The following is a 22,499-nucleotide window of genomic DNA, read 5'->3' on the forward strand; positions in this document are numbered from 1 at the left end:
GTAATAAATTGGAAGCAAATATTTTCGAATGACTATTGGACCAGGCTGGACAATCCACACGAATGCGGTCCTAGCTTTAGAATGGAATTCGACTCACCCAGTAGTGGCGACTTGTACCAGTATCCGTCCCGCACCTCGAGGTAATCGGTCTCGCATTCGTCGGACTTGTAGAGATCGAGTTCCGTCACGTTCAGTATGATCCTCTCGCCCTGGGTAGCCGTGATCCGCCATTCGCAGTGCTCTCCGTCTGGTGGTGGAGGGGAGTTCGGGTATTCAGGTGATCCGAATGTCCCGCTCGGGTTCTGCATGGTGTGACCACACTCTGTAAAGTGAAGACAGCAATTGATAATACTAGAACTATTTGTCATCTATTCTGAGAGGAATCGAACAGTGTTAAATATGATTGGGAGTTGTCCCAACTTACGTAGGAATACATTACAAATTGTGATATGCAGGCATTGCTAGGAAATACTGGGTTGGGGATTATTATATGGGAACTGGGGTGTTTATGTTACTGCCAAAACTCGAAGTGTGTTCAATTCGCGAATTGTCTGAGAGTTTTGACCAAAGTTCGATTTTCAGAAATGATCTTGATTTGGCAGGCTAATTCGCAAAGTGGCCTGAAATATCTGTTCAACGTTGGATGTGCTGATGTAAGACGGTACGGCAGGCTCCAAATCCATTTTTTTTCATCGTCAACGTGTGATACACGGCTATATATAGCAGCTGTATTGGATTAGCTCCATCGAGACTGTGGATTGATGGGATGCCATAACTTTCGTGGGCATAATTATCTCGAAAAAATACGCCAACTTGACGATGATTCCGAATCATGCCTTTTGTTATCGGAGCTCCGGCCACTTTTCGAACTGGCTGGCCAATTCTCGAAATTCGGATATTGGGCTGAGATAATTTACAACGAAACTGACCAATTTCAGGCTTTGGCAGTAACATGTAAAATGAAAGCTTCTGTGCGCTGGGCTGTCTGCAGCTGTCTATTTCAACAGCGTCACAAAATTTTGGAATCGCTTTGCAACCTGATAAAGAGGTGGAGAAGGAAACTGGAAAACAAACAGTTATTTGTTATAAAGTTTACTAGTAGAGCAGCGGTTCTTAACTAAGGGTCTACGGACCCCCTTGCGAAGTCCATGAGCTTAGGTAAGAAAACTATTAACTCACTATATTTTTATAGTTTAAACCAAATATTATTTTGAAATGGGGTATATGGCTTTCATTTTATTGATACAAGATCTCCGTTACCCTCATTTTATTTATATAAGGCAGAGGATCTTAACCTATGGGTCGCGACCCAAACTTGGGTTGCAAGGTCTTCCGAGATGGGTCGTTCAAATCCACTAACACCCACCATCTGCACGACGATGCATGGTCTTATGAGATGGATCATACGAATTCACCAACACCCAGGGATTATTGAGATATGGGTCACGACCCACACTTGGGTGTATGGGGTTGTACAAATAAACTTTAAGTCAGGGATTTATGATCTATGGGTTCTACAAAAGTTTGATTCCCAGAGGCTTCCGAGATACTTCGTACAAGACCTCTTATGCCATAACCTCACTTGATTCATGAGGTGTTCCAAGAAGGGTCGTACGAATTCATTTACAGCCAGTTATTCGTGATCTATGGGTCACCATTAAAGTTTAACTCTCGGGGGCTTCCGAGATGGGTCGCACAAATCCACTTACAGTCAGGGGCTCTTGTATTACGACCCCCCCCCCCGTTGATTCATGTAGTCTTCCGAGAAGGGTCGTATTATGAATCTATTTACAGCCAAGGATTCTTGAGCTATGGGTCACGGCCGAAACTCGATTCACACGGTTTTTCACAAGAAGGTCGTACGAATCCATTTACAGAAAAGGGGGTTTCTTGAGCTATGGGTCACGATCAATCAAAATTTGATTCAAGGGGCTTCCGAGATGGGTCTCAAAAATCCTTTTATAGCCAGGGATTCCTGAGCTATGGGTTACGCTATTAACTTGATTCTCATTGACTTTTGAGATAGGGTAGTACAAATCCACTTGCAACTGTTATAAATGCACTTATTGCGTCACTGTTTCCACTAATTTCGAAAAGCAGACAATCCCATGGGTCGCGAAGCTGATCTCTTTGTTGATTTTGGGTCGCAGATGAATAAGGTTAAGAGTATCTGATATAAGGGCTCCGTGATCTTCATTTAAATGATACAAGAGGTCTATGAATCCGTGAACTTCATTTTGTTTGTACAAGGACTCGTGGACTTTATTTTAGTTGGAAAAGGGGTTCATTGTCTTCGTTTTGTTTGTTCAAGAGGTTCCGTGGATTTCATTTTAATATTTCAAGAAGTCCGTGGAACGTAAAAAGTCACTGGATAACGTTTCGCTGTTTCAATCAAAATTTGGCATTAAACTGCAATGGTGATCAGGGTGGGACATGATCAACATAATGCCCACGTCGGTGGCTGGCTACCATCTAAAATCACTTCATTAAGATGTTCTCCAACTTTTTAATCCGTTCGCGTACCAGCTGTTGGCGATAAATTTGAATGATCTGTGTTAGACGTATAGGCGATAAATATGGTAGCCTCGTGCTCACGTTAAAAAAAAAGAAGAAAGGGGGAAGAGAAAAAGAAAAACCCAATAAGGGTGGGGAGGAACAGTTCAGACAGTAGATAATTATATGACAGAGTTACAGAGAGAGATAAGAGACGTACACTGCCTGGGTGTTTCGCCCTCGCCTACGTGTTTTCTATCTTACTTCCGTGTACAGTATATAATAGAAGGATTGGATCTGAGAAAGCTACATATATTATATGAGGGGTATGCCATGGAGAACGAGGAGGGGGCCTGAGGAGAATAACGGGGAAAACACACACACAATTTTATTTCATATTGTTACAATAAAGCTTCGCGATGAAGAAAAAAGGGGTTGAAGAAACGGTCACTACTGACATTCGGATGCAATATTACGTCCCTGATCGTAAAAGGGGGGGGGGTTAATGAATATTAACGCGTGCAGACAGCACAGAACAGCATATTTTGAATTATAAACACCCCGGTATTAAGGTCAAGACAGATGAGAAACAATTATATCAAGACACACGCATTTCAAATGACACAAATTTATAGTTTGCAGATACGAACAGTTCATTGTCGTCGTATTCAACAGGAGTCCACTGAATACTTACGCACTTACTTGGACATTTGTACAAGAGGTTCGTCTGCGATATGTCCCCTTCGCTGAGTCGTATCCGCTGTCCGATCTCCGGCCGTTTCCTCTGAGTCGGCTCCTCTTGCGGTAGGATGGTGTCCAGGTAGGTGCTCTTCGAGAAAGTGTTCCTGGCGTAATGCATTATGCTGGCGTAATCGTAAGGCAGTCCCAGGGAGGTTACTTCTTCGCTGGTCAGTTTGTTGAAGTTGTACTCCTGACCTTGCAGGAAAAGAAAAGAAACGTAAAAGAGTGAACACCACAAAGATAACGTGCATCATCGATATCATTGGCTCATTCCATACGAAATTGACCAAAAGAATCGGTTGAGTGAGTTGCGCTCGACTGACAACTCCTCTCGGCATGACCAACTCCGGTTTTCTCTGAATGCAGTACATATACAGGTGGTATCGAAAAGTACAAAAATACTCAAAATTTCCAGTGACCAGTTGAGCTTATTTGTAGAGTCCGATGACCTAGACGTTAATGAAACTCCAGGTGTTAAAAAAGTGGGATTACAGTAAAACCTCTGTTTTGCGGACACCAGTGGGACAAAAATATATCCGTTTGTCCGTAAAATAGGGGTGACCGTTGATCAGGGGTTTGGAATGCATACTTTTATTATTAGGGGGAAATGATAATTTGGTCGTAAGAGATGGGTGAGTGCATCTGAGGGGTGTCCGTTAAGAGGGGTTTGCCTGTAATAAATCATTTTGACACAGCTGATATATTGATGTACTGTACGCGTCTACAATCTTCCGACCATTACGAGTCAAAAATGATTTACATGAAGCCCGAGGGTCAACAATTCATACTGTGGAATACTGTGGATTCACAAAGTAGCGTCTTAACGGGTACACCTAGTGAGGTCCAAGGTTCTGAATTGAACGGGGACGACGACTATATTATTGGAGTGGTGCAGTAGCTCAGGTTGATAAGATACTAGCTTTAAGTACGGAAGGATGTTTAGAGGTGTCGCGAACTCGATACCCAGTTCGTCCTTGTCGGAAACTTTCCTAACGCGACAGATACGGCGACAACATGGCCATAGAGAAAGATTGCTACGGCAGGGAGTCCCACATCGAAGGGTTAGCGCACCAACCCCCTCGGTGAGTAAATAAAAACTCTGTCGTTCGAATCCGTTCGGTCCCGGTCTAATCAGCCCTAGTGTGCAGAAAATGACTATGTTGCGACAAAAATGATCAAATGATCTGTATTGATGGAGGATTTTATTTATTGTGAAATGCCTTTATTTCATTAAATATCAATTTTCATTACACACTTCTGAATTAAATTTTTCATTGAATACGAATTTCATTAATTATGAAATTTTTCATTAACATTTAGATTAACACTAATGTTTATGGAAATGTTGTAGAGAAGCACAAAAACCTACTACTAATATGAAAATTAAATTTCCATCAATTCCTAAAATTATTTTCTCATTAAAAATTCTGAAAATATTTTTCATTAATTCCGGAAATGCTTGTTTCATTAATTCCGGAAATGCTTGTTTCATTAATTCTGGAAATATTTCCCATTCATGATGAAAAAGCTTGTTTCATTAATTCTGGTGAAATCCTATAAGTATGGCACCACCTCTATATCAGGATAATTGGATTTAATTGCGAGCAGCCAGAGCTGAGAGGTTGGCCAAATCCAAAATCGAATTGTGGCTAAAAAATCTAAATGCCTACTTAGACAAACGCTGATTCTAATGATGTGTATTGCGAATATATATAATATAAATTTCTCCTGAACCCCAGAACACCAATATGGTTTAGTCTCTTTCGAAATCTTGGGCAATGGACAAGTTTTTGGTTAATTTGACAGATTGTAGCTAAAAGGGTGTTTGCGGAATTAAGTGATTATACATTTTAGACACAATTCCATTTTTCAATTCTCCAATCTTTCAGCGCTTGTAGCTCGGCATTGAATCCAGATATTCTGATGGGAATGGTGTCACCTTGTAGGATTTTTCTGCTCCTTTGCAAATATGTGTGATCAGTTTCCGTGTAGATCTTTAGGAAATTTCACAAATTCTTGTTTTTTCAGACTTGAAACATTTTCCTTCTATAATCCATTTATCCCCTTAAGTCGAAAACGGTTAGAAATAGAACACGGTTACTTTCGTGTTTCATGTGCGACTTGGACTCGTCTATCACCACCCCCCTTTCTATTGACAGATTAGGTCACGTTCGCCCCTATATTATAGTGTAGTGAAAGTGGGGCGGTCTGGTCCTTTTCAACGTTCAATATATATTACAATACTGAAACACGAAAAGAACGATTTCGGCTTGAGAAGTGCTATCTAGCGCTTAAAATTTTGAATTGTTGTTTAAAAGAAATTTAAGTGCCTTCCTTGAATTTATAAAATCTATAAAATGAAAAAAAATATTCATAAAAATCTGTCTGTTACTTTAAACAAAGGTTGGTTTAAACAAAATTGGGAAAGAACAGCTTAAAGAGTTTGGTCATTAGCTTATGCTTGTTTCCTCCCCTCCCCCAACTTTTCTCCAATTTTGAAATTTGTATGCCTAAACTATATTGCACTTAGAAACATGGAACTTTTTTGTTTGCTTCAATAGAAACAAGAAAACAACTTTCTAATCAGGTTTTCAGGACTGGGTTGTCAGTATAAAAGTATTTTTTTACTTTATTTCGATAACTATACAACCCCTTCCAACATGAATAACGTATCCGAGATCTACACGTTATTTGGATACTTTTTCCTAATCGGAAATATGCCTCTCTAGGATCCACGTACAATACCAGTAAAATGCGGACTTTGCTTAGCACCCTGTATAATGCATTTGCAATAAATAATTATAAGTAATAAAAATATTTTAATGCTCGCCTTTCCCATGAAATTAATGTTCTTAATACAAAAAAACGCATTTTTGATTATGCCAAGTACGTTCTGCTTGGTTCATTTCGAACAAAAATTATCTGATGCAATTACTTGATTGTACAATAACTCACAATAATACTGTTGAAGAAATGTAGATAATATGTATATAGATAATATATTGTTTTCTTCTGATTTCTGAGAGACTATGGCAAAAGTCTTGAACGCATGGTTCACAGGGCACAGTTGGCCCTCAGAGCTGTTATGTTGTTGTCCGAATATCATTTTCAGGAAGTGATTGAAAAACGATTAATTCCAGAATAGATGAAAATTCAAAAGTGATGAAAGAAATAATTTCGGAATTGATGAAAGGAAAAATGCTATGAAAAAAATAAATAGAAGGAATAATTCCGGAACAAAAATTGATGAAAATTCAGAACTATCGAAAGAAATAATTTCAAATTTGATGAAAACTCAGAATTAATGAAAGAAATATAGTTATAGAACTGTTGAAACGAATAATTTCAGAACCAGTGAAAAAAAAATAGCTTATAAATCATTAAGAGAAATAATTTCATAATTTCTGATAGAAATTACTCCACAATTAATAAAGGGATGATTGCATAATTATTAAAAGGAATGATTTCAAGATGCATTGCGAAGGAAAATAATTTTCGAATTATCGAAATAAATAATTAAAGATTCATTTCAGAAACTATTTCCAGACTTCGTGGGAAAAAATATTTCAGAACTGAACAAAATTAACAGTTAATAAACAAAAATTTCAGAATAAATGAATGTCTTCAGTTGTTCCCCCCCCCCGTTTAACTCGGGGGGGCCCCCATTGGCCCCTTTAAGATGTTACTAAATTGCCCGAGTTGGCAGCCCGCGGGTTTCGTGGGAAGTTTCAATTTGGCGCCTGCAATATTCCGTATTCTACTATATTTAAGCTCCAAATTTCCTGTATTTTCTGAATGAAACATGGTGGGTGCATAATAAAATATGCACCCAAATATATTCTATTGAAATACAGTCAAACCTCGTTAATGAGTCACTCTTGGGAGAACAAAAATGTGACTTAGTAAGCGGAGTGACTCGTTAAACGGAGTAAGCCATAACTGTGCCAATTCCCGCCTGAGGACAATTGGGACTTCCGAAAAGTGACCCGGTAAGCGGAGTAACGTGTTAACCGGGTGACGCACTAACGAGGTTTGACTGTATATCTAATAAAAAAACTACTAATATTTTTTAACTGTGATTTGCAGAAGATCTTTACTTCTCTGTCCTTCGGGAATTTCAGCAATAATTAGGAAATTGCTGTTTTGTTATTACAATTACGTCTCGTATTACGGATCGCAATTTTCCGCGTTTTTCTCGTTGAGATATGTTTACCCTTTGAACGAAAATGTCTAGTGTCGAATATCGGTAATTTTCACCAAAAACTTGGTCGAAAGACGGTGAAATTAAGTTATTGCTCATAAATTATTAATTAGAGGGTAATGAAGAATTTACTGGAAATCGCAACGCAGTCCACGGGCGAGAGGGAAAACTTAGAACACAACAAATATGATTAGATGAATATTTATATCCATACGTGATTATCATAATATAATTTACAAGTGATGAAAATTATTTTCATTCGTAATTTCAGTAGAGATTGCCAATTCAAATACGCTCCGTGAAAAAAAATAAAACAACTGGAAAAGCGTATAAAAAAGTGAGAACGACCGAAAACACGGGATCACTAAAAATACGGGACATTCCTGTGTAATATGGTCAAATATGAATTGTTTCAGACATTTTGCTGGTAAGTCAATCACTCGCCTTTCTTCTCAGTGTGAAACTACGGGGTGTTTTATCTTGATTGCCTGTAACCCAGGGAAGTGGGAGGGGAAAGAAGAGATCAGAGAAACGGGACTATATTTTGACCTGAAGCCGGGTTTCCTAGGAGTAGGTTTGTTGTACAGCGTGAACCGAATAAGACTATTTCGCGTCGAGAGAAACGTGTTACATAATCACGCTACGCGTATGTGTTTTCCTAGGGGGGGCCGTTCAAGTATTACGTAAGCAAATTTTTAGCCATTTTTGACCCCCTCCCCCCCCTCCTCCTTGTCAGCAAAATTTCATCATCAGCTCTGCCCCTGTGAAACCATTTCATATTTTCATAAAGGGTGGTTGATGACGTAAGCATTATCCAAACACCCCCAATCCCCTTGTCATCAAAAGTCAGCAAATCGGAACCCCCCCTCCCCCATCGATGATGACGTCATACTTGAATGGCCCCTAGCGATTCGCATCAGATTAGGGCGGCTATAAAAGTATATGGCCCTGGCATCAGCTACTCTGTCGTCTGCATGCTCCGGTTTGAAGGGAAGGGAACGAAATAAGCACAACAAAAATGAAGGGAAGATCGGTGAAACGCGCGGCGCACGACGCATTTGATTCCTCCAGAAACAGTCGGCCAATCACGCCCGACGTAAGGCGCCGTCGTGAGCAGTATTGCGCTCTGTAGGAAAACAATCATGCTGCTTTTCTTACTGGTGAGTGGACGGCGGGCCGCGCTGGGCGAATCACGTTGCGCGCGGCACAGGAAACCTGCTCCTAGGAAAACCCGGCTTAAGAATGAATCGGGAAAAGACAAAACGGATCACCGGTTTAGTGCCTGTTCGCCAATTTTTACAAAGAGGGTCACAATTTCATACCCGAAGCCGACCGCTGTATGCCTCTAGGGGCGGGACAGCAATATATATATGATTGATACCCGAAGCCGAACGCAGTTTGAAACATACAGCGATTTGTTGCGTTTTTACATGAGAGTAATCCGTGAATAAAAACTTTAAACGCGTTTCACGAGGAATATTATCTATGACATTTTACTTGGGATTGAAATGTGATTTCTAAACATCTATTCATTGTACATGGAAACAGGTAAAGCAGTTACCTTCGAATTTATATACATGGTGTTCTGTTAATGGACTGATAAACTCAGAGGGTTCTTAAGTAGACATCAAGAAGGAGCAAAAATTCCAATGGAACATGGTGTCGCAAAGCACGTTGAGAGAGTGAAAAACTGCGTGCAGGTTTCGACGTCACGCCGGAACGACGAAAAATACAATAATAACTACAAAAAAGATTTATTTGATTAATTGTTACAAGAGTTGTTGGAAGTGGTGGCCGCTGACGTCATCGCAGTGTACAGCGACGTTAAAAACGATTCCCAGACGCGCTCGAAGATACCTCGTATATAGATACCGTATGCTTTTGATGTATCTGCCGCAAAGACGACAATACTCACTGAGATCCTCCAGTGTGTCTGCGGTCCATTAACAGAACACCCTGTGTATGTTGGGAGGCTCCGTACCAAGGCCGTAACGAGGGGGGAGAGATTGCCTCCCCGAAATGTGAGAAAATGACTGAAAAAAGGGGGGCAAGATGGCCAAATCTATAGTTTGACCCAGGCTTGTCATTTGGGGGGGGGGGGGCGTTGCCCCCCGGCTTTTGAAAATGCACTAAAAATGGTATATATATGCTTTGCCACCCCCCCCCCCGGAAAAAGTTGAAATGACGTCCCTGGGGTTGGATCACTTTGTTCCCTCCCCCGAAATGCTAGTAATCCCCCATCCGAACGAAATTTATGACTACGGGCCCGCTTCGTACATTGACGATGGCAGCAATCAACTAATAGCTCGTGAATGACATAGGCCACCAGAGGGCGACATGTATGTAGAAAAAAAAAAATGTCCTCTCCACTCATTAATACAAGATTCCTCGAAAGACTGGTTATATTTTCAGGGATGATGATTTTTACTAGGAAGGAAATTCATCTCTGCCCTCACGAGCAGCGATGAATTTTCGGGCTATTAGTTGATTGCTGACGTTCCATGTACGGAGCCTTTCAATATATTTATATATATTGGAGGGAGCAATACTCTATCTGTTTCCATTGCTTAGTTGGTAGAGCCCTCGTCCGGCAGACCGGGGTTCGAGGCCCCGTGGGGACAGCGATGAATTTTCTTCCTTGTAATCATCATTACCAAAAAATATAACCAGCCATTCGAGGAATCTCGTATTCACAAGTAGAGAGGACAATTTTTTTCTACGAACAAAATCTAAGGTCTATCATAAACGTTTATCTAATGTGTTGTATAGAGACGACATGTAGAATGAAATTTCAAATGTGCAATGTATACTCGTAAGTTGTAATCAGATTTGAGTGTAACTTATGAGTATACTGTACAATGTTTAAATTTTTGGTTTATGACCGGCACCATCACAAGCTGAATGTACTGTGAAAATAACAAAACATTCCATTCATAGTATATTTTGCAATTCTGTTTCGAATATCACATGAATTGAGCTAAAAATCGGACATAAAAATGACTTTTTCATAGAAATTTGCATAGACAGTCTAAAAATTCATTGTTGTTTTACCCCCCCATTTGGGACACTTTCTATCAATCCATTTCATAGAAAAGTGCTGTCGAACTTGGTCGGATACGTAGTCAACAGCACATAATACAGAACGAATAACAGACGATCCGGATGCAACTAGGATTACTGAGAGAGAGAGAGAGATCTGGGTATTATTATTGGAGAGCGTCTTAGGTTTCATGAACACTGTTGAACAGTGGTCAAAAAATCGAATAGAAAGTTCAGGTTATCATTCTTAAAAAGGTCTCTTCGTGTTCTCATAAAGTCATTCTTCCGCTTTCCCAGGATTAGTTCGTCCTGCACTGGAGTATGCCGTTAATTTTTGGGGATTTTACTTACACAGGGAAATTGACTTGATTGAGAGTGTTGAAGTTTTATATTCTGCTGGTTTACAGAATGGCAACTCTTCTGTTTATCTTGTACAATTTACTTTTGATATGAGTGGCAACTATCAGTCTTGTTTACGCGGCCATACTGTACTGTTGTATCTGTCTATCTCTCTATACAATTAAACTTATATTACGGGATTCCCTGCGCCCAGTCAATGTGTTTGACTATGAATTAGTTTCATAATTTTCACAGGTTATGGGGATCAAATTATTTCATTCTTTTTAAGGATGATTTCACAGGCTATCGTTCAGTTGCTTTCATAAAACACAAAAGTGATGCGTTTGAACAGTTCAGAAAATTTGTTCATCTCTGTGAAAACAAATTTCAACATGTTGTCAAAGCAGTCAGAACTGACAATGGAACTGAATTTATCAATAACGAGTTCAAAAATTTCCTTGGTCGTAAAGGCATCTTGATGGAAACAACGGCACCATACACACCCGAACAAAACGGTCGTGCAGAAAGAGACATGAGAACAATTGTTGAAAGTGCCAGATCAATGCTGTACGCAAAACAGCTACCTAAATACTTGTGGGCAAGAGCAGTGAATACTGCAGTATATATTTTGAACAGAACACCAACGAGTCAAGCTCCAAATTCTACCCCATATGAACTTTGGACTGGAAAGAAAAATTGCCTGAATCATCTCAAAATTTTTGGAAGCGAAGCGTTCATGCACGTTCCGGACTCTCAAAAAAAAAAAACTGGAACCCAAAAGTAAGAAGATGATTTTCGTGGGATATGATAGAGACTCGAACAACTATCGATTATTTGATCCGAATAAAAGAACTATGAAAGTGTCGAGAAATGTCAAGTTCAATGAAGTCCATGATGTGAAGATGCTTCCTTCAACATCCAAGGTACATGTCATTCCGGATGAAAACAATGATATAAGCCCGAACTGTGATGAAGATATGCAAGATGATATGTCTGATCGCGAATCTAAGAATCCTGATCCTGGAAGAGAAACCCATAGGTACAATCTTCGAGATCGATCTGCAATAAAGTCTCATTCTTACTTCGAAGCGAATATGACGGAAATCCAAACACCTGTTTCATATGAAGAGGCGATGTGTTCTCAGTCACAGGAATGGAAGAAAGCGATTAAAGAAGAAATCGATGCTCTTGGGAAGAATGAAGTTTTTGACTTTGTCAATCTACCAGATGGCAAAAGGACTGTAGGTTCAAAATGGGTTTTCAAAATTAAATATTTCCCAGATGGAAAAATTAAGAAGTTCAAAGCAAGGCTGTGTGCAAAAGGCTTTTCGCAGATTGAAGGCATTGATTACTCAGAAACCTATTCACCAACTTCAAGATACGACACGATAAGGGTTCTGTTTGCTATTGCTGTCCAACGCAATCTCAAGATAATGCAATTTGACATAAAGACCGCTTTTCTCCATGGTGAAATAAAGGAAGAAATATATCTTGAGTCACCTCCGGGATTAACAAGCGATGACAACAAGGTGTGCAAACTGAAGAAATCTTTGTACGGTCTGAAACAAGCTTCAAGATGTTGGAACAAGAAATTCTCAGACTTTCTAAAAAGTTATGGTTTCGTACAATCAGTTGCAGATTCTTCAGTTTATTTTGGGACATTCAAATTAAAGACTGTGTTACTAGCCCTTTACGTAGATGACGGTTTACTATTTTGTGAAAATGAAGACATCCTCATCGAAATCGTCAATAATCTGAAGAACACTTTTGAAGCTGTGGTGTGTGAAAAGGGACTTTTCGTTGGTATAGAGTTCATTGAAAAGAAAAATTCCATCTTCATCCATTCGAAAAGTTATATTCATAGAATGCTGAAACGATTCTCTCTTGAGAATGCAAATCCTGTCAGTGTTCCTGCGGATCCCAATGCTATAATCTCTGCAGACTCAACACCACTTGAAAAAAGTTCAGTACCTTACCGTGAAGCAGTTGGGACATTAATGTTTCTAGCTATCACTACTCGTCCCGACATAATGTTTGCCGTTAATATCGTGAGCAGGTACCAAGAAAATCCTGGATTGTGTCATTGGAATGCCGTCAAAAGAATCTTTAGATACCTGAAAGATACATTATCGTACGGAATTGAGTATACACAACAGAGCTGCGATGAATCAACCTTGGTTGGTTATTCTGACGCTGACTTTGCGAATGATGTGGACACTCGAAGATCGACATCAGGATATGTGTTCAAGATTAGCGATGGAGCTGTGACATGGGCTACCCAAAAACAATCAGTTGTGTCTACATCAACCACAGAAGCAGAATACATCTCTGCTTCGACAGCTGTGAAAGAAACTCTGTGGTTAACTCAACTTCTCAAGGATTTTGGTGAAGTTATTAATGCCGATGGAGTACCCTTGTGCATTGATAACCAAAGTGCCATAAAACTCATCAAAAACCCGGTATTCCATAAGCGAACCAAACACATAGATGTTAGGTACCATTTCATAAGAGAAAAATATGAGGATAAATCCATCTGTGTGAAATATGTTAAATCAGTTGATCAAATAGCCGATATTTTCACCAAACGCCTTCCAAAAGAGAGGTTTGAAAAATTGCGAAATATGATCAATGTGAAAATTTCATGATTATATATATATATATTTTTGACAATGTTTGTTTTATATATATGTTACCTGTAAACCATAGAATTGGTGGGAGTGTTGAAGTTTTATATTCTGCTGGTTTACAGAATGGCAACTCTTCTGTTTATCTTGTACAATTTACTTTTGATATGAGTGGCAACTATCAGTCTTGTTTACGCGGCCATACTGTACTGTTGTATCTGTCTATCTCTCTATACAATTAAACTTATATTACGGGATTCCCTGCGCCCAGTCAATGTTTTGACTATGAATTAGTTTCATAATTTTCACAGAGAGGGTGCAGAGAAGTGCTACGCGTTCTCTTGATGACACAAGGGAAATTTTTTTGAAAATTTTTACATTGGAAGAGTGCAGGTGTCACGGGGATATGATCGAAGTGTTTTAAAATTTTCAACGGGATGGATAAAATTGATTTGTTATTGATGTGTAATTGATTGTAAAATTTATTGTTATTGATGCATCGTCAATCAACTGCTTTGACAAGGGACTCCAGTATCGGTTGGTGAGTGATAATTCCAGGTTGTGGTGTCCGATCACATTGGGATAAATGGAGAAGCCATCCATACTTAGATGAGACAACCATAATTTTTTTATGGGCAGTGTATTTATATTTTATCATAATTATTAGCTTTTTATTGCTCTCATTGGGTTGCTGTATTTTTGATATAATTTAGATATGCATTCGGCATCCATATTTTTTTATGGACATCTTTTCTCAGTCACCTCGTTAGGCATTTCGTCTGTTGGGACCTTTGTATTTGTATGACTTTTACTCGCGTAGATTTCAGATTAATACAGGCTTTTTTACTGGACTAAATTGCAGTCATAACTAGATTTTATGAAGCCATTGAAAAGTCCTATAGTACTTATTACAGTCGTAGTAAGTAATAAAAGATAAGTGTTTCAAAAATTTGGTCGTAATTAAGTAATATTTTGTATGAAAAACTGTACCCCGACTTACGCGAATCCAACTTACGCGGTTGACGTCGGTCCCATCCATCGCGTAACTTCAGGGGTATTACTGTAAAAAAAGCCATGCAAACAAAAATATCCCGTTAAATCAGAAATATATTGCCATTTCCGAAACATGCGACACATCGATTTAGATACCACCTAACACATCTACCTTCACATTACATTTTCTAAAAAACCAGGAAAACATACGCAATTCATAACCATCAAAAGAGACACTATTAAAAAAAAATAAAAAATTCGTTAGCAGGCAGTGTTATCGAACAGAACCAGTGGCGTAATTACATTCTTCCCGGATCCCACTTCATATCCCGTTATTGGTATAATGATCAGACCGACCAATTGTTTTCCCGGAGAAATAACCGGATATAAATATTATAAATAAATACGCATAAAAGCTATTTTATGTGGTCGGAGGGGAAAAAGTTCAATAACCAGAGACAGAGAAAAAGCCAATCCAGGGAACAAAAAAAAAATCCGGGATCGGGAGAAACAAATGGAGACAAGAGGGAGGAGGAAAAAACCCAATAAAAATAACTTACGAGGGGAAAGTGGCTGAAAATCGATTTATGAATCGATTCATTCGATGTCATTAACGATATTCGATACGCATATCATTACGATCTTTTCTATGTTGGAACGGAATGGGCATTGCACTCTCATATCTGGAAAAGTTCCGGGAGTGAAAAAAATTTATCTGTTTGGGATATTGCGTTTTTTCTCCTCCCGAGTATATATTGAAGTAGTTTTTTTATGTATTATTCCGAAGGATATAATGTAATATTTTCTTCATTTTTTTATATATTAAATGGGATAGGGACCTGGAAGATTCTCCGTGTGTGATATTATCCATTATGAGCCGATAGAAAAGAATGGATATTTGTTTTGAAGGAGTTTTTCTCTGAGTTTTGAAGAAATTTTGTTGAACTAAATAGAAGAAATTCTGTAGCAAATTGTGTCTTAGATTATATTTTCCCTACTGAAAAACAATCGGAATGTTGTACTCATCTGATGATTTCGGACAGCACTTACATTGGAATGCCTGGCCACATTGAGCGTGGCAGACTCCATAGAAATAATGTGTAACAATTCCTAAACTTTACGGCAAATCAATAGTAACTTGAAAGATATATGTGGCTACACAGAGTGTTCTGTTAATGCAACCGACAAATTCAGAGGGTTGTTAGTAGGCATCAAGAGGAACAAAAATTCCAATGGAACATGGTTTCGCAAACCACGTTGAGAGGGTGAAAATCGTCCGGAGGGGACGAAAGGTGGATGTCAGTTGATCATGCGTTCGTGGTTTTGCTCACCATATCTGACATATGCAGCGTCGCGAAACGCATGCGCTGGGGTAGGATCACGTGCTGCGGACGACGCAAATTAGTGCTATTGCAGTAGTAAGCACGTGTAGCAGTTCAGTTGTCTGTTTCAATGAATATCGTGATGGCTGACTACACGAACGAGGAATACGTTGCATCTCAATCCGTGTGACTTTTTCCCTATGGGGGCCACCTTAAATCACTCGTTTATGCGACGCCTGTGGACACAACAGAGGATCTCATTGCGTGGATTGTCATCAGACATCCATTAACAGAACACCCTGTAGAAGCACCTGTATATTCGCTTTTTAGCATCAACATTGTTACGCTAATCACTCATTTCAGGGCCGAGCCGCCCTTAGGGATGTGCAACAGGTGCAGTCGCACTGGGCTCCGCGCTTTGTGGGGGCTCGTACTCGCGGTAAATTACACTGCTCAACACTGATTTAGTTTTCAAAGATATTTCAGTGATTTTAGAATGGTTTTGGGACACCGATTTCGAATCTGGCATTGGTTTTTGTCCGATTGGCTCCAGTTTTTAAGATAAAATGAGAATTTTTTTTTTTCAATCATAATACACACACATCATAAAAATCACATTGAAACTGTGCATTACAAATAAATACAGGGAATCATTGGCAAAGATATTTCTGTGATTTTAGGATGATTTTGGGACACTGATTTAGAATCTGACACTGGTTTTGTCAGATTGGCTCTAGTTTTTACGGTAACGCATAATATCACCAATGTGACTTGTAAGCTGATTATGTAATACTCTATTGCAATTTAATTTCCACTTTATCTCAAAAACTAAAGCCAATCTGACAAAACCAATGCCAGATTCGGATTCATTTCTTTCCTTAATTATGTTAATTCGAAATTTTCATTGGTGATGGAAATATTTCTTTAAACTATTTTTGTATCATCAAGTTTAAAATTTTCATTAGTTTCGGGAATTGTTTCTCGTATTAGTTTAACCTTCAGTCCTGAATTTTCTTAACCCTTAACTGGTGTGATGGGGTCATTTTGACTGCACAAGCATTCTTAATCTTGCCAACCCATGAGAAAGAATTGCATCTGGACCGTCTTATTTTCAGTACCTTTCAAGCTAGTTGTTTACATGTGTTTCACAAACTTGTGATTGTTATTCTACTTTTTCTTCCCTCTATATCATTGATCAAAGTTTCCGTGGGTCAAAATGACCACACCACATCACTTACGTAAGTCTTTTTTTATTAGACGCAGGAGTGTTCAGGATGAAATGGCGTATCGGAAGAGCGCCAGTTCCGTCGATAACAGTTTCAAATTAATCGGGAAGCATAGGATGTCCGAGGAGAGCATGAGAATAGTGTTGCTAGTGTACGCTGGTTGCTAGTTGTACGTTACATCTGCGGCATGGTGTTGTTTGCAAGTGCTGCGTTTCCGACTTAGAATAAGACTAACTAGGGGTGCTTGTGAAAATTTGGTAAATATTATTTTAATTTGTAAATTTTATTTTCCGAGTATATTTCAATCATATCTGTTCATTTTTTAATCATGAAAGTTGCGTTAAAAATGAATTTAATAAGTAATTTAAATTTTCTTTCAAAAAAGTCATGTTTCCCTCCATTTTTCTCGAATGTGCGTCTTAATAAAAGAAAATTTTTGGGAAAATATATAACTAAAGAAATTTGAAAAATTATGTAGTGAGTTAATTTGCAGATGAATGAAGTAAACAACACGTTGCTTTTATGAAGACTCCTTTTGTTGATCTTTAAAATGCATTAATACTTGCTGGGTTGAAAATGGCCCCACGTTGCCAGTTACGCACAGAATTTTGACAACGTCAGTTAAGTGTTAAATTTTCGTGTCAATTTGCACTTAATATTGCATGTTAAACTTTTTTTTTTTTCAGTATATTCTGAAACGGTAGTGCCGATTCCCTTCCACGAAATATGTAAAATCGGGGCTGGGGGTTAATTATTTTTGGTGCCTCGATATTGTTGAGACGCGCCTGGTCTCGCTGTTAGTTTCGCACCGTGCCCCGCGTCTGAAAAGGCGTGGGGGGGGGGATGGCTCTTTAGGGTTGACATTTTAGTATTCTACGCCAGGCGTCCACATTTCTTGGACCGCGGTTTTTAAATGAGTATTTTTCTCTAGCTCTTTTCTAGTAAATTTGTAGTGTAAAAAATGAAAGAAGATTCATCCTAGGTCCTACATCCTCTCGTCCGTCTCTTCAATATATGAGCCATATCCTTATACGATTATGTACATTCCACAAAATGTGTCGCTTCTGATTTGTGTCTTATGATATGGATGTGGAGTGAAGTGTTCCGGTTTCTACCTGAGTTGCTTGTCAGAATATATTCTATAATTCATGTAGTAAAGAATCCGTCCAGATTTTTGAAAGACGACTCAAGCTACTTGACGCGTTTAAATGCAGCTGAAAAAAGAAATGCAACTTCTGTCTGAACTCAATGATACAGTGATAGCAACGCATACTATTTCCAGAGACAACGAGGCTTCTTCCGGAGTTAATGGTCGGAACTTAGAAAAACCGAGGCCATCTTAAGAGCATCAAAGTGATTTTTCCGAGGCTCTCCTACCTAGAGAGACATGCTTAATTTCGAAAATTTTAGGTGGATCTTATTTTCACGAGGCTTCCGGGTCGTACCCGGGTGAGCCCATGCGCTAAGACAAAACTGCGCAAAACCAAGGCATTGTGCATCCTTAAATAATAATTCAATAATCCTCTATGTAAGTTGGACAGTTCCTTTTTAGAAACTCTACTTTATATCTGGGAAAGACATAAGAATCTTCACTCAAGGCTATCTTGTGTAGTTCCAATGGTATAGTATCCACCTACGTGTTCAGAGTTTGACAAAGACTTTTCACGTATTTTTAAATATAATCACTTTTAAAATACGACCACACGACTTCAATTCAATGTCGTGCACAAAAACACGCGACGTAAAATCTCTTCAGACATAGCCAGGCTACTTCTGGGGGCGAAATGTAGAAAACCAACAAGAGCATAGCTGTTTGAAAGAAACCCAAGCCCTTCTCAAAGATCCTTTCCGGAAAACTCAATTTACGCTTGGGAGAGATACGTGTATGATGGTCAACCTATCTTAATGGTAGAGTATTTCATCTCGTTCAGGGAATGGCAGAGCCTTAGGGCTAATTTTCTAATCCCATACAACAGCTTCGATTCAATGCTTCAGCGCACGAGACACCTGCAACGGAAACTACTTCAAAAAACAATCAAGTATCCTTTCAAAGTGAATGACACACAAGATTTATGGAAAATTCACCGACAGAAATTTTCCACCACGCAATTTACTCATAGGAAAATTCATCGCTTGTTCACAGACAAACAATTCACTGACGGCAAAATGACCGCTGGAAAAACTCATTAACAACAGTTCGTTACCAGTGAGTGAGTGACCGAGTGATGGAACAAGTGACTGAATGTGTGAGCAAGTGACTGAATGTGTGAACAAGTGAGTGACTGAATGTGTGAACAAGTGAGTGACTGAATGTGTGAACAAGTGAGTGACTGAATGTGTGAACAAGTGAGTGACCGAATGGGTTGGTGAATGAGCTAGCAAATTAGCTCGTGAGTAAGCCAGGCGTCTTCAACGTGCTGCTTAGCGAGCACCACGGTTCTCCCTGAAGAACCTAAGTGCCCTATGCTCGTGTCCGATTTCATGCTCGCGAGCACTTAATCATCGTCCCGAATAGACCTTGTGCAAATTGGATTCGAGGATTAAAATCATTCGGATTTTTGATGCAATCTTATGTCAAACTTGATGTAATGCGTTCTTTTTTTTGAAGTTGTGGTCAGGCAGTGCTCGTGGCTATACAAAGGTTGAAGACCTCTGGTGTAAGCGGTTGACCTGAGCGAGTAAGTAACCGTAGTGGGTGAGTTACCAAGTGATTGAGTGACCAGATAAGTGGGTGAGTTATCAAGCAATTGAGTGACTGTATGTGTTAACCAGTGAATGAAAATGAGTGACGGAGTGAATGACCGAGAGAGTGATAGATGAAAATGGGTGAATAACGGAGTGAATGAGCGATTGTGCGAGCCAGTGACCGTATGAGTGAGCGAGCGATTGAGCGAGTCAATGAACGCATGAGTTAACCACTGATTGAGTGAGTTAGTGACTGTTTGAATGAGTAACCATATGAAGGACTGAGTGAGTGACCCACTCATCCGCTCACCTACCAACTCATTCGCTCATTTGTTCATCCATTTTCACAATATGATTTTGTCGACAAATTGCTTTTTTCGGTGAATTTTCCTACTGGTGAGTTCTCATTGCGGTGAATTTTCCTTTCAGTGAAATGTGGACGATGAATTTTCCTTTCAGTGAAATGTGGACGATGAATTTTCCTCACACACGTGTACAAAACCAATATGTCCAAAGCTCTGAGAAACTTTGCGCTATCCCAAAGCAAAATCAAAACTTTTCTCACGGAAAATATAGCGAACTCTCATTTTCAATAATAATCCTTAGATTCAAATGTTGAAAAAAAATAGAAGTTACAAGAGACACAATTTCCCAAATAACTAATAATTCTTCTACACAAGAAAACAACTTCCCCAAGCAATAACAACAATCACTTAAGCCGCCATCATTCAAACTCACGGGAATAGCTTTTGCCAGAGAAATAGAGAAAAAAGTAGGAGACGCGAAAGGACAAGAATCTCCATTAAATGATTCGATCTGACGAATAAGAAGGGAAGATGATATCCAAAGGGAAAATGTCTCGCAAGGTGTTAAGAGTTATATAGAAAGTAATAAAAAAAAAAAAAGAAATACGAGACGAACACATACATGTGCACACACCGACATGACATGGCGGAAGAGTGGGCAAAAAAAGCAAAAGAAAACCCCATTGAAATCGAAAGAGCTTCGGGTTGTCCGATCGACTATATGAAGTCGAGCGATTCCAGAGGATGAGAGAGAGAGATGAAAAGGAAGAGACATCCTTTCATCATCATCCTCTTTTTTTTTCTTCCTTTTGCAAACATGGAGGAGAAATAATAAAAAAAAAAAAATTATGAAGACTTTTCAAAAGAGGAACTCAACACCTAACATCAGTGGATGAGATGGAGGAAGACCAGGAGCAGCAACTCTCTCATATAAATAGGAAATATATCAAGTAAGAAAAGAACCGTATAAGACTTTCATCTCTCGACTCTTGAAGGGATGGAGGGATTCGGGTTTCCAAAAGGATTCGCTTTGAGTTAAAGCCTTGGATACATCAGTAAAGAAATCGAGGGGGGGGGTTTATTACGTGTAAAGATGCATCGAGATATACTTGAAGGAATGTGGGAATCTCGAGTAGCGCCAAGGAAATTTTAGAAAAGTGCCCTTAAGGACATCTTTACCCCAGGGGGGTTACCAGCACCGCCACAGGAACTAATGGATAACGTATATTGATGATACTTGATAATACTAACCAATAATATCTGATGATGTGATGCAATATGAATAGATACTTAAATTTCGCAAATTAAAAATTAAAATTTCGTAAAAAAACATAAATTTCGCACACAGAAAAAAGAAAAATCGGGAAATCTCGCATTTATTTGTCGAAATGAAAAAACAAATTTCGTATTTATCCGCAAAAATATTTTTCGCATCCAAATTTTTGCATTCTAACGCGAAAACGCAAACACACACACGCTTGTCCGCAAAAAAAAAAACGCAAACAAAAATCAAAAACTTTGCATTCATCAGCAAAATTTTTTCTTGCTGAAGAGTAGCTAATTTTTAAAAGGAACTCAACCGGGAAAACGACCAGTAGCAGCTGCTGTGTCAGGGGAGTTCAACTCAGACAGCGAGAAGATTGATTAATTCCGATCTGATTCTGTGGATAAAGTCGCAACAGAGTTATATCTGAAGATACAGGTTCGTCCAATAAACAATATTTAGGAAATGATCTCGGATTATATTACCCGTTTTCGACACTAACCTTGAAAAATTCTAAGCGTGAGAGAACCAAAAAATATGTATTTCGCCGCACGCTTAGGTATCTCATCGTACACTTAACGCAGTGACTTAATATTCCAAGCCGCCCTTATTACAAGGGCCGAGATAAAGGCCTTAAAAGACTTGAAGGAATTGAGGAAAGGAATACGGGAATCTGGTGCCAAAAAAATCTTATTAAAAATTATCTTGCATTATTATCGCACCCCCTTTTTCACACTAACACTGAGAAGTTCTAAGCATGAAAAGACGGAAATAGGTATTTTTAACCGCTTGTCCGGAAAATTCACCGCCAGCAATTCACCGTCAAGAAAATTCACCGCCGGAAAATTCAACACTAGGAAAATTCACCGCCATGCAATTCACAGCTAGGAAAATTCACCGCCGGAAAATTCACCGACAACAATTCGATGCGAGTCAGTTAGCGTGGGAGTGAGTGATTGAGTTACTGACTCAGTGAGAGAGGAGTTGGTGACCTAGTGAGTATGTGAGTGAGTGAGTGAGTATGTGAGTGAGTGAGTGAGTATGTGAGTGAGTGAGTGAGTATGTGAGTGAGTGAGTGAGTATGTGAGTGAGTGAGTGAGTGAGTATGTGACCTAGTGAGTATGTGAGAGAGTGAGTGAGTATGTGAGTGAGCAACCTAGTGAGTAAGTGAGTGACCTAGTGAGTATGTGAGTGAGCAACCTAGTGAGTAAGTGAGTGACCTAGTGAGTAAGTGAGTGAGGGAGTGAGTGAATTAGTTTTAACCTAG

General features: G+C 39.1%; 1 protein-coding gene across 1 annotated transcript in view; it reads right to left on the minus strand.

The window, feature by feature from the left end:
- Positions 1-22,499, minus strand: part of LOC149081332 (bone morphogenetic protein 1-like) — a 265,551-nt gene that overhangs the window by 94,807 nt on the left and 148,245 nt on the right. Inside the window, exons 7-8 of the mRNA XM_089238168.1 lie at positions 3,196-3,429; positions 98-322 (exon numbers count right to left, since the gene is read on the minus strand). Coding sequence (XP_089094294.1) covers positions 98-322; positions 3,196-3,429 — 459 coding nt within the window. The remainder of the gene's footprint in view (positions 1-97; positions 323-3,195; positions 3,430-22,499) is intronic.

Source organism: Pholcus phalangioides, unplaced genomic scaffold, assembly GCF_987345545.1.
Source record: "Pholcus phalangioides strain wild (caught in Gottingen) unplaced genomic scaffold, Ppha-v1.0 ptg000010l_1, whole genome shotgun sequence".
NCBI classification, from domain to species: Eukaryota; Metazoa; Arthropoda; class Arachnida; order Araneae; family Pholcidae; genus Pholcus; species Pholcus phalangioides.